The sequence below is a fragment of the Myotis davidii genome, unplaced genomic scaffold, assembly GCF_000327345.1.
Source record: "Myotis davidii unplaced genomic scaffold, ASM32734v1 scaffold570, whole genome shotgun sequence".
NCBI classification, from domain to species: Eukaryota; Metazoa; Chordata; class Mammalia; order Chiroptera; family Vespertilionidae; genus Myotis; species Myotis davidii.
The window spans coordinates 4,764,890-4,783,296 of record NW_006283631.1 but is presented as its reverse complement, the minus strand read 5'-3'; the positions used below and the strand labels follow the sequence as shown (position 1 = coordinate 4,783,296).

The 18,407-nt window shown below is 41.7% G+C and overlaps 1 protein-coding gene across 1 annotated transcript in view; it reads left to right on the top strand.

The window, feature by feature from the left end:
- Positions 1-18,407, top strand: part of KCNAB1 (potassium voltage-gated channel subfamily A member regulatory beta subunit 1) — a 207,330-nt gene that overhangs the window by 95,766 nt on the left and 93,157 nt on the right. The window contains exon 2 of the mRNA XM_015565400.1: positions 13,362-13,405. Within this exon, the coding sequence (XP_015420886.1) occupies positions 13,362-13,405 (44 nt within the window). The remainder of the gene's footprint in view (positions 1-13,361; positions 13,406-18,407) is intronic.

Sequence of the window (18,407 nt, the reverse complement as noted above, 5' to 3'; positions counted from 1 at the left end):
GGAGGGAAGGACGGAGGGAGGAAGGGAGGAAAGAAAGAAAGAAAAGAAAGAGAAAGAAAGGAAGACTGTCTGTATGTATATGCAAGAGTCTGGTAACATCAGTAGCCATTGGCTGAACCCAATAATGCAGTCAGTAGAAGAAGTAAGTAGGTCTTCGTGGGGGTGCTTCCGGGTCTTGAGTGAAAATGTGTAAGAAAAGCATTCCCAGCAGATGCACATGCAAAGGGCCATTCTCCCTGATTCCTGGGAGTCATAGCATGTTAATTCCCCCTTCTCCATGCCAGGCAACACTAGGTCATGTTGGCCATCTCCACCTTAGTGAGAATGAGTTGTTCTGACTTTCTTGAGAACAGAATTTGAAGAAGGGGAAAGAGATGGAGCCTGAGAACTAGAGCCACTCGAGACCAGAGGGAGCAAGAGAGAATACCGTTAGAAAAGGAAAGGTGAACAGAAAGGAGAAACAGGAACCTGAAACAGGAACACTGAGACTTAGAGTTGGGAAAGAGACGTATGTGCCCCCAGGGTTGTACAGTTCTGCCTAGGAGAAGAGCAGTTGAGCTGGTTGTCAGCAGCCTGGTAAATCCTGGCTCCCATCTTTCTGTCTCACCTCACCTTGTACTGTTCCCCTCCTCACAGGGGCCTCCAGCACACTCACCTCCTCTCTGCTCCTCAAGCTTGTCTCACCTCCAGGCCTTGCTTATCTCTCTGCCTAAACTTTCCTCCGCGAGATCTTTCCGAGGCCGCTCCTTCCCATGCTCAGGTCCCTGCTCAGATATCACCCCTTCAGAGGGGCTGTTGCTGATCACCTCATCTGTACCATCTTCCAGCTTCATACTTTCAGAGCATCTCGCATTTGCTGAAGCTATTTCTGTGTCTGCTTGTTTACTGTGAGCCAGCCTGCTAGGATGTAAGCTTCCTGAGGTCAGGAATTTCATGTAGTCCTAGAACCTAAAACAGTGCCTGCCTCAACAGCTGGTGCTCATAAACACGCACTGAGTGAATCTGTAATCAACTTTGTAGAATGATATATTTATGTCCTAACTCCTTGCCCACAGTAGCTCCAAAGTGTTTGTTGGATTGAATTACACCAAAAATCTCTCCTGACCCAACCTTCTTTTCCATGGAAAGCTACCTCAGCTCTTTCAAACTTTCCATTCCCCTTTCCAAACCCTTAACCCCACACCCCTATGGCATGCAGTGAACATGGTCTGTCAAGGCCCCATTGGTCATCCTATCGCCAATCAGCAGATAGCGCAAATGACTTCATTTTTTTCCTTTTTTCAAAAGAGCAAAAAAAATGATGCAATCCAGTTCTGTGTATTTTAAACAATGTGAACTGTACATTTCCTTCTGCCTACTTTCCCCCCTGTGGTTTCTGTAAGAAGGCTGCTTAGGAGAGGAGTGAGATGACTGGCAGTTCACCACCTCCCACTGCTGCCATGGCATCAATCACAGAGAGACTGTGGAAAGCTGCAGCTAGGGGTGGGCGTGGAGGGGGGCGTCCATAAAAGACAGCAAGAGGATTTGGATGCCTAGCAAGAGCCACAGAAATTCGTTTTCTCTCATCTCTAGGCCTCCAAAGTGTGCCCAAGCCAGGTAGAGACCCTCTCCCTGCCTGTCTCTCTTAAAATAGCTAAATGTTGACTCATTTCAGATAGGCAGGCCATGTGAAGGCAGCACGGGACAGTGGAAGGAGCACATACTTCCACCGCAGAAAGAATTCCACTTCTGCCTGCCATGTGCTGGATGGGTGGGATCTTGGCCTGTTACTTAACCTCTCTCAGCCTCCACTTTCTCATGAATAAAATGAGCACAAAAGTGTCTACTTAGAAAGACGGTTGGCCTTTATATGCATGAATTATGTGTGAAAGCACCTAGAATAATGCGGGCATCTAGGTGGTTTCCAGTTTTGGGTGATTACAAGTAAAGCTGCATATACTGGTTTGTGTGAACATAACTTTTCAGTTCACTTTGGTAAATCCCTAGAAGTGGAATTGTTGAGTCACATGGTATGGGTATGTTTAACTTTATAAGAAATTGTTAAGTGTTTTCTAAAGTGGGCTGTACAATTTTGCATTTCCACCAGCAATATATGAAATCTCATTTGCCCTGCGTCTTTGCCAGTACTTGGCATTGTGTTTGGTTGTGGTTTTGTTTTTAATCTTATCCATTCTAATAAGTGTGTAGTGCTATCTCATCATAGTTTTAATTTGTTTTTCCCTTATGTCTAATGATGTTGAGCATTTTTTCATGTGGCTCATTTGCCCTCCAACTATTTTCTTTGGTGAACTGTCTGTTCAGTACTTTGGCCATCTTTTACTGTTTTGTTTTTGCAGGTATTTTCTTCCAATCTGTAGCTTGTCTTTTCATTCTCCTAACAGTATCTTTCGCAGAACAAAGTTTTAAATTTTTAGGAAGTACAATTTTTTATGGATCAGCTTTTTGGTACTATTTCTAAAGCTTCCTACCAAACCTAAAGTCTCACAGATTTCCTCCTATTTTTTCCCCATAAGTTTTGAAGTTTTAAATTTTACATTTAGATCTATGATCCATTTTAGTTAATTTTTATATGAAGTATGGATTTTTATCAAAGTTTATTTTTTATATATAGAGACAATTGCCCCATTTGTTCCAGCATCATTTCTTAAAAAGACTATTTTTTTATTGGATTGTCTTTGCACCTTTATTAAAAAATCAGTTGACTGCACTTGTGTGGGGGCATTATTTCTGGCTTGTCTGTTTTGTTCCACTTAGTGTCTATTCTGTTCCACTTAGCTTCTATTCTGTTCCATTTATATGTGGTTCATTCCTTTTGACAATACCACACTGACTTGATTACTTTCACTTTATATTAAATCTTGAAGTCAGGTAGTGTGATTCATCAGGTAGGGTCATTATAATTTTGTTCTTCTTTCTGAAATTGTTTTGGGTATTCCAGTTCCTACATCTTGCCATGTAAATTTGAGAATCACCCTGATATTTATGAAACATTGCTAGGATTTGAATTGGGATTATATTTACTCCACAGATAAAATTGAGAGGAATTGACATCTTAACAATGTTGAGTCTTACAATCCATGAACACAGTATCTCTCTCCACTTATTAGGTCCTCTTTCATTTTTTCTTCAATGCTTTGTAATTTTTAGCATACAGACAGTGCCCAGATTTGGATAGATTTTAAAATAATAACTATTTTATTTTTAGGGTGCTACTATAAATAATATTATTCTTTTGAATTCCAAATGCCAATTGTTCATTGCTAGAAATACAATTAACTTTTATATATTGACCTTATATCATTCAACTGGACTAAATTAGCTTATTAGTTCTAGGAGCTTTTTCATAAATCGTTGGAATTTTTTTAGATAGACAATCATGCTGTCTGCAGTAAGAGACCATTTTATTTGTTCCTTTTTAAAATCTGCATGCCTTTGATTTTGTAATGCCTTATTATACTATGATGTTGAATAGGACAATTAAATCTTAATAGTCAATCTAAACACAAAAGAATTAAGAGTAAAATAATATCTAACTCTGGAAGTTTACATCAAGGAGGTAAGAAAGGCTTCTCAGACTTACTCATTTGAGCATTCAATTTAGTCAATGAAATGTTTATTTGTACCTCATGGTCAGATTGTTATGAGGAAGTCAAATATAAGCCAGGCTTGGATCCTACCATCAAGTACTTTGCAGTTGTGGAAAGATAGTAAGACATGACCAATAGTTACTACATACAATTAAGGTGATGAGGTGGGTTAGATACACAGAGAAAGAACAGGAGAGAATCTAGAAGCAGAAGAACAGGTAAAAACCATTCATCACAAAAGTCTGACCCAGTAGTGGCTGTGAAGAAGCCAGGATGGGGTCAGGGATGTGCAGAAGTAGGCTCTTCAAGATTTGCTGATTGTAGAGGCCAAAGAAGAGGGAAACAAATCTTTGGGAATTAAAATGTATTTTTGGAGGAAGGGGAGCAGGGGGAGCCACAGCTTGGTATTCCAAATTTGAGGGGTGTGTGCACTGAAGATTCAGATGAGGTGACCTGAAGGTGGGCTGGCTGGAACTAAAGGGTAAGATCTAAACATAGAAGTAGACCTTGGTCATGATCCCCCCTCTCATCTCTGACCAAGGCTCTGAGTCTTTAAATACTAGAGGCCTGGCATTGGCCCTCCTGTTGAAACAGAGACACAGTTAGCTGGAAAGGCAGGGAAGAAGAAGAAGGGTATGAGCAGGGTTAGAATGCATCCTGCTAAGCAGGTTCCCAAGTTCCAGCCTCTTGTAAAATTAGAAGAAGGAGCTGCCCTAACACCTCCATTGGTTGAGAGGAGTCAAAGGCCACAATGTTTCCTGTGTTCCTTCTCTCATGGAGAGTGTAGAAACTCATTTTACGGAAGAGGGAACCTGTATGTGGTGAATGAGATTCCCACGGCAACCAAGAGATAGCAAAACTTGGATCCAAACCTGTGTCTGCCTGTTAACAGCTTGCACTTAGAGAGTATTTACCATGTGCCGAGTACTATCTTACATGCATTTTTCCTCACAATCAGCCTCTGAGGTAGTTTCTATTATTACCCCAGTAACAGATGGGGCACAGAGAGGTTCAGTAACTTTCCCCAGGTTTCACTGATAGTGAAGGGTAGAAGCACTTCTGCATTATTTGTACTTCAGCACTGCACTGTGCTGGCCCGTGATTTCCAACAAACCATAGAGCCTTCTGAGCCAACAGAGGGGAACAAGTGAGGAGCAATGCGGTCTTTAACCACAGCAAGATGATAGCATTAGAGCATCCACTGTGAGCATCATTGAACATCTACTATGCACCTCTCACTGTACTAAGCAGATGTCTCGGTGCCTGCCCTCACAGATCTCACTCTGAAAGGAGAAAACCTCATACACAATGTGAATAACATGCCCCATGATGTATGGCACTCTGACAGCAGATCTAAAGGCTATGGACACACAGAGAAAATAGGCATGAATTTTCTGTTCCTCTGTCAAGGAAAGTGGAAGGCAAACTAATGTATTATGGCTGAAAGCATTTGCTTTTGATTAAGTGGATATTTAAACAACAACCTGCCTTTCACTCAGACTCATGCCTCAGCCTGCATTGCGCTGCTGACTTTGCTTTCTAAGGAGAAAGAAACTCCCCCACAGTAAGTGAAATTGAAAAGATGTGGAGCATGAACTCTCCTTCCGATGCTTTTTTGTTTGTTTCGTTTGCCTTTGAAAACTGCACATCTCATTACAGTGGAAACTAATCATAGCTCTCATGACAGTGTGGATGCCAGGGAAGGCTCGGCCTTTGCTTCAGCAGGTGTGCACATGATATTTATGTAGGACGGTGATCATTCTGTTGTGAAGAGAGGGGTGACCCTGGGCACAATTAGGAAGGGGGCAAAGTGTATTCTTCCCTTTGGAGACTTGCTTCCTCTACCCCACCTTTACCCCCACTTCCATTTCTGTCAGTGTTTCAGTGCTTTCCCGCTTGATTATACCTTCAAATCCCTCCAAACTGATGTAAGAAAAAAGGTCTGAAATGCTTTCCACTAAGTAGTCTAAATGACAGGCAATCATTGACAGGCAGGCCTCTCAAATGGGGGCAGCAGCAGGTGCCCAGGGGCACCCAGTTAGGCCATGGAGCCAAATGGCACTTCTCTAAGATAACAAACTTGCTTGAAGATTTAAGAAGGAAACATTATTTTCTATTCAAACAAACACAAATATATTCCATGGAATATGAAATGGTTGAATAAATGAATTACATTAAAGTGAAATGTTATAAAATATTGTGCATGAGGCAAGCCACTTTTTGCTAAGACCCCAGAGCCTTGGGGTGGGCAAATCCTGTGCTCTCACCTCTGCCCCAGAGGGTAAGCAGGCAGCCCCCCCTGCAGGTGGGTGGATGAGGCCCTGTAATGGGTGAACTTAGAGTCAAGGGCTTATATACAAGCAGAGATAACACAAGCACTGGGCCTGAGTTTGGAATTAAATCCAGCAGGGCTTAAGAAATACTTTTTAATTTACTAAAATTAAACAAATAAGTCAGGATAGTAAGCGCCAACACTATAGTTTACATTATACACATTTTAAATAGTAGGAGTGGGGGATTGCATATTTAATATTGCTTTTAAATATGTTTTAGGGTTTTCTCCCCTTCCATTTGAAAAAGATCCTTGTAAACTCATGTTGTATTGTGGCAGATGGATGCCCCAAGAGGCATTTTTAAAACAATCTTTATCTTTCATCTGCATCCAAGATTCTTCATGCACAGACCCCTCTAGCAATTCATTGAAGCCTACAGACTATTCAGAAAAAGAGCTTTTAAATACACAACAAAATACACGGGAGTCCATTCAATTGAAATACAGTTCAAAGTATTTATAATCCAAATTTGCAACCCCATAAGACATGCACTTGTTGTTAATATATTAAATAATAAGCTCTGGGAGCAAGTAGAATACTATGGTTTCCAAATGGTAATGAGGCTGAATGGTGAGTGCTAATAACTTTCTGATCTCTGAAGCAACTGGAACAGAAAATGACCTGTAATTGATTGGTAGCAAAATCATGGGTAATGTAAATACTTCTTGCCTATGGTCATACTTGAAGAAATGCTAAATTTTAGTTAAATTGGTGAAAAATAAAAATGTATTTTTTTCTATCCCAAGTTCATGACCCGCCCCCGTCTCCCAAACTTATATACCCTGGAGTTAAAGATTCTAGATTCTTCTGATTTAAGACTGAGTTATTGATTTCCAGCTATTATGATGCTTTGGATACTTGAGACAGAAAAAGCAGAATCAATAACTAGACCTGGACGAGTATTTCTCAATCCCCACCCCACCCATGCAGAACTCATAAGTTTGGATAACCCCACCCACACAGCATCATGTCCCATCTCCATTTTTCCCTTCCTGGTGATTCCAAAAGAACTATTCTAAATTCCTCAAACCCACAGGACTTCTCCAAACTTTGCCAACAAATTGCCACCTTCTCCTTTGCTTCCCTTATCTATCTTTATCTCCTAGTTACTACTTTTCTAATGATTCCAGCAAAATTACTCACAGTGCACATGTTATAAATTTAGGATGGTTGCGATGTCTAAGCACGAATTCACAAAGTAAATCATGAGATCAGGGTTGTGGGTCTCTTACCAGCTTCAGTACCTGAATTCAATGTTTGAGGTACTACTTTTCGTAGGAAATAAGGAAGGGCAAAAGCAAGGAGCACTTATTGAACACTGAAATGTGCTGGGACTGGTGCTGCATTTATATTTTCTCAATCTCAAAACTAAATGTGGGCTATTAATATTTCCATTTATGAATGAGTAAAGAGGCTTACAAAGGCTAGGTAACCTGCGCAAGGTCACACACAAGCATCGTTTCCGTACCTCCGCTCTCCTCAGTCAACCCAGCCGCACTCCCATCCACAGCACCACTGAAGTGACTGCTACAGAAGTCAACAGCAGTCCCATGCTGCTGAACAGTAAGGGCACTTCTCTGCCCTCCCAGCACTGGACCTCTCCACCCTGTTGAAACCATCTCCACCTTGGCTTCTACACTGACACTTTCCTGGTGTCCTTCTGCATCTCTACCACTCCGTCCTTTGCAGCTGCCTGCTGCCACCTAAGATGTTGGAGCTCCTCAAGGCTAGGTTTGTGACCTTCTTCTCCAACTGAATATGGTCTCCTTTGGCAGTTGACCCAAGCCCATGGCACCTGTTACCCTAGATACCTAAAAATGCCTCTCCCCACTCTGAGTTCCAGGCAACTAGCTAGAATATTAATGCATGTTTTCCCACATGCCCAAAGATGAGTCAAAAACCTCTGTTTCTCAAATGAACCCTAATCTAGTGAAATGTACCCCTCTTCACCCAGCTGCCCAACTCAAAAATCTGAGAATGACCCATTACTGCATCTTTTCTTTCAGCCTCATTTTCAAACAAACACAAAGTCTTATAGATTTTAATGGGTCAGAATATCTGGAATCTTCCCCATTCGCCTATGTCCACTAAATCCGATTTTAGAGTATCATTATTTCTCATCAGGATTTCCAAAGAAACCTCCTTCCTCCCCTTCTTGCATCCCTTTAACCTATTTTTGCTGTGTGTTTTTTCCCCAGTAGTTTTCCATTACTTCTTCATAGGAAGACCAAAATTGGTAGCATTAACTAATCAGTAAGGCCCTGTTTGATGCACTTCCTGTCACTCCCCCAGATTCATTTGGAGTCACTCTGCACTCTACTCTTCCACTGCCCTATACTCTTTCACTTCTTCAATTACTCATGCTTCTTCCAAACTCTGAATCTTTGCACATCCTGTTTGCTCAGCTCATCATGCTGATCCGTACTCCTTTCATTAAGTAACCTCCTACTCCTTCATTGGTTCTCAGATTACATGCTGCTAGAGAAGCTTTTTGTAACCATCCAGCCAATGTCAGCTTCCCCGACATCCCAATTGTACACTTAGGGCTCACTGTCCTCTAAATTAGGATTATAATAAATAAAAAGCTCACTCTGTAACATCATGTCATTTCCCTTTCTTTGGTGTAAGCTCCATGAGAGCAGCAACTATCTGCTATTTAGCCCACTCCAATACCCTAACACAGGCTTTGTGTATGGTTGAAACTTGGTACATCTCTACTGAATTAATTCATCAAGTGGAAGTCTCCTTTTTGCCATACTTCTCCAGACTTTTCTAGAATGATACAGATCGACAGGTGATTGTATATGTTCAAAAAATAAGAATTTACATCATTTCTTGGAATTCACAACTGACACATGACTTAAACCTATAACTCAAAGAATCTAAAAGAATCATGGTGCCACTTGAATAGAAGTTAAGAAAGAAAGAAAGTTCCACTGTGCTATTTGTCAGTGCCTGTCACCAAAATGCTTGGCTTTTTGGTTTCCAAATGAATCATTATTCACTTATCAACGGTGATGAATGGTGCCTTCATAAGAAAGCATATTACAGTTTGAAATCACCTTCATGGCGATCAAAATGTATGTTCTTAGGCAACCATCAAAAGCAGGTGACTAACAAATGAATATTCCCGTGCTCTGGATTCTAAAGGAAAGGTTAAATGTACATTTCTTTTTTTAAAAAAATTTCCTGTACCTCAGGTTTGACTAGTAACTTCCAGATGAGGCACCCCATGAGAGCAGCGTGTGAGTTAGAGGGCTAGAAAGGTGTTTAAATAGTGAGACAACAGAGGATGTAATGATTTGAGCACATGAAAGCAGGTCAAATCGAAACTTATTTCTGCCAGCCTGGCATGGCCACCGGAACCCCTTACATGGGCTTTGAGTCGTCCCTGTTGTGTCAACCTTAAATAAAATGCAAGGTGCCTATTTTACCTAGCTACACTTCTTTCTCGAGCCACTTACAACTGTGAATAATGTCTAAAATGCAAGTATTTAGAAGCAGTCAATTTAAAACAACACATTTGGGCTGCTAATCTTCTGCTGTTAGAATCTGTGATTTGTAAAGGAATGGCGAGCATGAGAATGGCTTGCGATGCTGTGCCTAAGTGATGCTTCGTTTCAGTTCTCAGTGCTCCATTATTGCCTTAAAATCAAAGAGAGGCTGATGGATGCCCCACAAAACAACACCACGTATTATAGTTAATGCCTCTGCCATTGTCATAAAATAAGTTTAGCCAAGTCTTCACTGACTAAGTGATAGTCCTGGCTTCAGAAAGAAAGGAGAAATACCACCGCTGAGTTCTCAGAAGCGATATCCCTATCCCTCCTCCAGGCAACTCTTCCCTGAAGTTTTGATTTAAGACTGAGGATTTCCAAAATTTGACTCACAAAGCTCAGTGTCCCATGCCCCCACACTGATGTCATCCATTTCTAATATTAGCAGCAGAGCAGCTCAGGTTCACCTGGGAAAGAGGAGCTTTTATTTTGAGTTAAACAGGAACAGATACTAAAAATGAACACACTGAGGCTTCCTTCTGGTCTATCTGACACGAATAAAATATTTAACCCCATGCACTGAAACTAGTATTTTGAATTAAATGAGAAAGGAATTCAATCTGGCTAGAAATTTGATGTGCATTTTTATGCAGACTCAATTGTGCAAATGCTGAGGAATTAAGAAATAAAATAAAAGCCTATAAAGCTATTTGTTGTGCAGTGTCACACCAAGATCATCAAGTGTTCACAAAAATTCCATATGGATGAGATAATGAAGGTTCCCGGGCATCTGTTATAGCCCAGCATGATGTGTAAACTTGGCCACACAAACAAGCTTTGGGATGATATACGTTGTACTCATTAGCTCAAATGCATCCAGTATGTGCGTCCTATTGTCCAGCAGAGCTGAAGTAGATCAGCATAGCTGGACAATTGCCACATCTCCAGTTAGTACTGCACAGACCTAAACCCAGGCAGGAGGATACAGATGCGCCATTTGGAATTGTGGAAATTGTGTTGGAATTCCATGCCGTGAATTGGAGGGAGCTAATTCCTCCTACCCTGTCCATCTGCAGAGTGAGAGGCATCGTCATGTGTTGAGAGTGCTTTATGAGATAAGAGTCTCACAAAAATATGCAGCCCTGGACAAACTCGGGTCAATGGACGAAGTCGTATGGCTTGTACACAGAAAATGCCTTTCATTTTAAAAACAACCACCTGAACATGGTAACCATTCCCTCTAAAGCAGTGGTTCTCAACCTTCTGGCCCTTTAAATACAGTTCCTCATGTTGTGACCCAATCATAAAATTATTTTCGTTGCTACTTCATAACTGTAATATTGCTACTGTTGTGAATCATAATGTAAATATCTGATATGCAGGATGGTCTTAGGCGATCCCTGTGAAAGGGTCATTCGGCCGCCAAAGGGGTCGCGACCCACTGGCTGAGAACCGCTGCTCTAGAGGGTGAAGATATTTTTTAAAAGACTTAAAGGAAATAAAAACATCGTGGCTCAGTGCAGAACCTATCACCACCACACCTGAACTTTTCTTACGGTGCAAAATCTGCTAAGACTTTCATTCCAGAAAAGCTGGCCTGGGCGTTTAAGCAGCAGTGGCAAAAATGGGCCACGTTTAGTACTTGCTACTTTGCAGTTTGTTTTTGCTGACGATTCTCAACTTTCTCAACTTGGTCCTCCAACCCCACAGCAGAGTATCATTATCTTCCTAAGTCACTGTCATAGGGCAGGTCTCCCCGCCTTCAGTGCCCAGTGACATAACCTTGCCCTATTTGAGTTTGTGATAAAAACGTCGTGCTCTGCATATTTTTCTGTACCACGTCCCTCCTTCCTGTTATTCTCAGAATCATTGAATGATCTTAAAACAAAAAAAAAATCCTTACCTAGACCCCCCCCCCACATTACATGCACATAGGTATGCAAATACAAGCCTGATACAGTAGTCACCTTCCCATGTACCCCCAAAGACCCTGGGCCTGCTTTCTCCCTGTATCCCCATGACCTGGACATGACCTGGAATGTGCTCACCTCTCCATAAATCTTTTCTGACTCATCAGCGTTAAATAAGTCTGCCTGGAAGACTCTTAACCACATTTATGTATATGCTTTTGTTGTCTTTTTTTATTCTCCCCACTATATAGCTTTTGCTCTTAATTTCCGTTCTTAAAATCAATAGTCTTTTAGACTAAAAGAAAGATCTTCTGGTTGCACAGCCTGTAGTTTTCTGAGAAACTACTAAAAGAATAATATGTTTTTGATGTACAAGTGTAATTTAAAAATAAATAAAATAGATAAAATAACAATTTCTTAAAATTATTTTCATGGAGAGGTCTGATTATTTTTCTCTTAGTACAGTAATTCAAAATATTTTTCACACCCCCCTTTACGCAAGAATTTCCTTCCAGGTGGACATATCCAGTTCGTACTGGAAAATTCAGCACTATGTCTGTGAAGGGTGAGCAGAGGCAGAAAGCACCAAAACTAATTGTGGCTTGCTGTTGTTTACTGTACAACACTTTAGCAGATGTTGTCATGTCACAGGCCCATAACGGTGATGCTGGATGAATGACACAGTCTTAATATCCCATTCTGCTAATGAAGAACTTAAACCCCGTAGGAAGGAAGTGACTTTTCCAAGATTATGTAGCTAGATGGGGAAATGGAATAGAAAGCAGGGTCTTTCAACTCTGCAATACAATGCACTTTGGATTCTGCTATCAAATTAAATGTGTTGCTTAGGTGATTTTATAAACAATAATAACAAGTAGAGGAAAGAAAGTGATGCAAAAATGAGAGCACAAAGTACTAACTGATCCAGGGAGGACCTGGAGGAGCTAAGCGGTGCTGCAGTTGGATAAGTTTGTGGGTGCTGTTTTGTTTGGGGTGGGAGGGAACGTGTTCTCATAAGGGCATCTGGTCAGAATATAAGGGATGTGGGTACTTGAAAATATAAGGGGCATCACTTTGTAAATTATATGATTGTGTAAACACTATGTTGTATACCTGAAACTGATAACAAAATAATACTGAATATAAACTGTAATTGGAAAATGAAATTTAAACAACAAAAAAGAATGCAATTTTCTGCCAAGTTTCAATTATTTAAGCCTCACCTCCTCACATTGGACCCCTACAAAATTCTATGAGGCATCCTCTCTCTGAGAATTTGTTTTCTATTAGATGATGGGTTTGGTCTGGAACTCCATGGACACGCCTTCCAATAAAGTCTAGAGTCCCTGCTTGGAGAGTGGAAATATATTTCCTTTCTATGGTACATTTTCAGGGTTGAAAAGCAAAGGTGTTAATGGGGGGGGGGGAATAACAATTTTAAAAAGGACTGCCTTGCCTTCTTGTACCAATTTTATGTAGCACTTTATTAAAAAATAATATAATTTAGTTTAAGTAGCCTGAAGGATTTTATATTTGTTCTTTTTAATAATCTCCATCCACTAGTGATAATACTCTGCTTTAGAGATTAGGCTGTCAGTTACTCAACCAACAAATATATATTAAGGGTCCACTGGCATCAGGCTCTACTGATGAATAACGAATAAATAATGAATGACTGGTTGGTTAATGAATAAGATATAGATCTTGTCCTCAAGGGACTCAGATTATAGAATGAGAGAGAAAGACAATTTGTAAGCAAATTAATAAAACTATCCTTTGGGGCTAAAAAGCTGTGTTTGCTGGGGACACTTGTTCTTGTGCTGAGCCTGGGCACCTTCTAAGCCCCTAGTGCCCAAATGGAGATGAACAAGAGGGTCTGGTCTCCCCAAGGCCACAGCCTGTGCCTGGGGCTCTGTCTCTACCACAACTCTAGTCAAGCACCATGTCATCAAAGTGAGATAGAATCTTCATGGTTAAATGTACACAGTGCCCCTGAGGAAACAGTGACCACATGTTGCTTTGTTTTTGTTCCAGGAATCTTGGGAAATCAGGACTCAGAGTTTCTTGCTTGGGTCTTGGTAAGTACTCACGGTATCATGTAGGGTGGGCTGGGAGGTGGAAGATTGGGGTAGATACTAGAAAGTGATTGGGGTACAAGTCAGAACCCCATCTAAGGTGAGAAGGGACTGTGTGGCCAGCCTTGTCCCATTCCTCCTTCTGGTCCTTTCCTGCCCAACACAGCCCTCTGTCTCTCAGACCCAAGAAGCCATGGTGTCCGTGATGCCTTATGGGGGGCCCGTCCAACAGAAAGAAATCTGATACTAATGCTCACCTAGAAGAAGACTCAAGTGTTACTTCCAATTAGCAAATGGGAAGGACCTCATAGTGTTTGTGTGCTCAACTTACCTGCAGCTTATCTGAACTTTTTCTATCCTTATTTTCTCTTTGCCTAATTTCTTCATGGATTTTTCTGTATTGTTATGTATTTTAGATTTTAGATACTTTTATAATCTATCTTAAATACTGTGAGGTCAAGGTGATATACATGTGAAAGCTCAGAGGAAGATTTCTTGATTCCTATTGAATGGAAGTGTGGAGACCAGGGAAGGGATGATAATGAATAAATAAAAGATAGTGGCAACTCATTCTGCCTCCTTTCATTGTATTTCAAAGATATTAAGGTGATTGAGGTCTAAGTTTTTCTGATTCTTTCTGATGATCTGATTTGGAATCTAAGGGTGGACTTTGTTCACTATAAGTCCAAGGGAACTTGACATTTGCTTAATTTATAGCTCAGATCTTGTTACCTTTCACTTCTGTTTGAAAGGAGACTCGCTATCAGGGATCATCTAACCTTAGTTTTATGAGAATGTGCTTAATGGTAAATAATTATTCACTATTCATTATTGAAAGAAACTCCCTATTAATACAAATTATGAAATATGATAATTTAAGAAAATACAAATTAAGAACTATAGTAAAAGATCATTGACCAATTATCTCATAGAGTTCGTTTCTAGGGCAGAAAATAATTTAGTCAAAAGTACATAGAAAATTCCACCAAAGGCCCTTAAGACTAAAAAATTGCAGGTGTCCATGAAGTGCTACATGGAAATGAATGTCTGGAGGACAGAGAGCAGTGTTTTAAAACCCCATGTGTGTGAGTGTGGGGGTGGGGAGGGGGGCGGTGAGCTTTGGAACAGATGATTCAGGAGCAGAAGTCCTGACTTGAGCTTCGAGCTTCTCTGAGAGCCTGAACACTTGTGATAAGACACTGCGTGAAAAACAGGAGGAAACGAGGAAATTCGGGGGCTGACTGGCTTCATTCAGAACAGGTTAACAAAGCCTGACAGCTTGAATAAGCATTCTTTAAGAACTGCTCTGAGCTACCTCTGTAAGCCAGAGGAGACAAAAAATTTCAGAGAAAGGAAAAATGCACCTGCCTTAGATAATTAGTCAGGCTCTGCAGACCCCAGCTGTCCCATCCAGGGGAAGCCAGGTTTACTGCTGTGGAGTTGGGATGTCAGCAGAATCACAGCCCATGTTCAGCTGAGGCTTTGGAAATTAAGCATCATAGTTCCAAGTAATCACACAATCATATTGGAATACTGTAAAGGCCATAGTTTAAGCTAACAATTCTGACTTTCTTCTCGATCAGAGGACAGGAAGGGAACTTCTAGCTCTGACAAGCTTTCTTTCAATGAACTAGGAGCATGTGCAAATGAGAGCAGGCAGGTAAAGTAACTCGAGGATGAACTGAAAATACATCTGAAGGAACAAACTCTGTCAGTAAGAGAAAGGGGTAAAAAGAATTAAATGGCCAAACCCACCTGTGGGTTGCTGTGGCTGGCCTGGTTCATAATACACTGATGGGAAGGAGTAAATCCACCAAAGAGTGACTGAAAATCACCCTAGTCTAGTGGGAGGTGGGATCATCTTCTTAGAGAGGAAGAATAGAATTATGTACTCATTCATTCATTCATTCATTCTGAGCAAACATGTAGGAAACCAGGCATTGTGCTGGTTATGGGGGATACCAAGATGAAAGCAGCAAGGCCCCTGCTTCAGATTGTTCCCAATGTAGTAGGATCAGGCATGCAAACACAGACAGTGCATCTGACAGTGCCATAGTGGAGAGTCTGGGATGAATCGAGCACAGGGAATTTAGGACAGCTGCTCAGGGAAGGTGCTACAGAGCTGAGACTTGAAGGGAGTTATCAAGCATAGAAGGAGGCAGAAAAAGAGGGCAAATAATTCAAGATAGAGGGAGCAATGCAAGCAAGTACCAGAGCAGGATGTACTTGGGGAAACACTAGAATATTATGAGTGCACGGTGCTCCAGAACCTTAAGAAATGAGACTGGAAGAGAAGCTGGGCCTGATGGAGAGAGCCCTTGTTTAGAGCCCTTGTTAGCCTTGCTAACGCATTCAGCTCTTGTCTTTCAAGTTCCTCCAAGTCCTAGGACCCCAAGGTCTCAGGGTCGCTTGGAGGAAGAGAGACAGACAAGGCTCCACTTCTCTCCGCTCTCCTCCTTCCATTGCCACAGCCTCCATCAAAGTGGCTCTTTTTTAAAAATGTAAACTTTTTTCAAAAGTAAATTTTTAATGTAATAAGTAATAAATTACCATTTTTAGAGCAAAACTGAACAAAAAGTACAGAAAGTTCCCCTTCTCCCACATACACATAGCTTCCCCCACTATCAACATCCCACACCAGAGTGGTTGGTACATTGGTTACCATTTTACATTGACACACCATTCGCACCTAAAGATTGTAGTTTACATTAGTTATATGTGTAACTCTTGGTGTTGTACTATGGGTTTGGTAAATGTATAGTGATATGTCCACCATTTTATTATCATACAAAATATTCCCTGCCCTAAAAATCCACTGTATTCATGCCTATTCATCTCTCCCTTCCTCCTAACCTCCGGCAACCACTGATCCATTTACTGTCTTCATAGTTATGCATTTTGCAGAATGTCTGATAGTTGGAATCATACAGTATGTGGCCTTTACATATTGGCTTCTTTCACTTAGTAATATGCATTTAAGTTTCCTCCATATCTTTTCATGGCTTAATAGCTCATTTCTTTTTAGTGCTTCACTTTCCATTTTGAACTGAGGCTTTGAAAATTAGGCATCGTAGTTCCAAGTAATCACACAATTTTGAAGGGGGGTGGGGAAGCATCCTTCTGCCAAAAAAAAAAAGTTTAAAACTCTGCTCTCGCCTGTGAAAAACCATTCCAAAACTTGGATCAGGAGTAGGACGTGATCAAATGTATCAGAATTGTTTTCTGGCAGCGATATAAAGGCTACATCAGAGGGGGAGGGGTTGAGACTGGAGACAAGGCAGACACTGAGGCAGGGATATTAAAGGTGGACCAGAGATGATTATTCAGGAGGAAGGATAAATAGAACCTGGTGGCCTCAGGGTGCAGAATGAGGAGTCTCCCTGAGCAGGGAAGGATGCTTGGGTTCCTGGATTGGGCATGTGGTGGATGAGCTGAAAGCTCAGGTTGAAGGCCAGGAGGAAGCAGTGAGAGGAGGGAGGATTCAGTGAAGTGGGAGCATTGCTGGGGAGTGGTGACCAGAGAGCCTGTGACCTGCTCCGGATACCCAGAGAGAGCTGGGAATAAAGACCTGGGAACTTCTAACAGTGATGAACCCAAGGATATCCTTAAGGCCACCTGCATATTCAGAGGGTTGAGATATTTGCCCAGGTTTAGGACACCTGCCTGTGGAGTTTGCCACATGGCATGCTCCTTGAGAGCAGAGACAGCCTCTGCATTTTCTACATTCCTATTGTACCTTTAGCAGATCACAGTACCTGGAAAGTAGTAGGTGCTCAAAAATATTTATTGAATGAATATCTGCATAGATGGATCAGTTGCTACAGAGTGACAAAAAGTGCACTGGGTAATAGTGAAGATCCAGCAGAGGTCAGAAATCATGAACGGCTGAGGTCCAGCCAGCCCAGTTCTTTGGTTTCTTCAGCAGCACTTCAGTGCAGAAACAGAGAAGGCCACGTGAAGGGAGGTGGGGAGAGGAGATAGGGGTCAGCCCAGCAACGAGAATTGCCCCCAAAGCGGGTCATAGACCAAGGGACTGTCATTCCATGGAGTCCGGGCTGGGTCAGCTCAGAGCCTTCTCAGCAGGGCTGTCACTCCTGTCATTACAAAGAGGCATCTGCCTGCATTCTGAGTTGCTCCACATAGTCTCGCGTGAAGAGAAGGAGGCCCATCTGATTCATGCCATGGGAGGTGACACACCGCTGTGGGCAGCTACTCCTAGAGGTGCTTGAAAGGGGCTGAATTTGCCCTGCACCACTCACTCTCAGATGTGTGTGCTTCCCTCCAGATAAAATGCTCACAAGAAAAAGGTCATGTGATGATTAATTTTATGTATCAACTTGACTGGTCCATGGGGTGCCTGGATATTTGGTCAAATGTTATTCTAGGTGTGTCCTGAGGGTGTTTTGAGATGAGATTAATATTTGGGTGAGTGGATTTAGTAAAGTAGCCCTCCCCAGAGTGGGTGGGTGGTCCTCCTTCAATCAGTGGAAGGCAAAAAGAGGGGACTCCTTCTGCATGACTGCTTTGAACTGTAATGTCAGACTTGTCTGGCTTTTGGAATTGAACTGAAATATCCTCTTTTATCAGGCCTTGAGCCTACTTGCTTTTGGACTAGAATTTGTATCATCAGCTCTGCATGGACTGAATCTACTACAGCTTACAGATGGCAGATTTTGGGACTTCTCAACCTTCATAACCATCTTAGCCAATTTCTTATAATAAATCTCTTTGTATATGTACATGCATATTTAAATATCATATATATTTATATAAATACATTTGTATGTTTTATAATATACTAGAGGCCCGGTGCATGAAGTTCGTGCATGGGGCAGGGGGGGTCAGCCTGGCCTGCATCCTCTCACAGTCCAGGACCGCTCAGAGGATGTCCACCTGCAGGGAGCAGGCCTAAGGCAGCAGTTGGACGTCCCTCTCGCAGTCCAGGACCCCTCGCTCCTTACTGCCCACCTGTTTGCGGCTTTTTACCACTCTGCTCGCTGCTTCT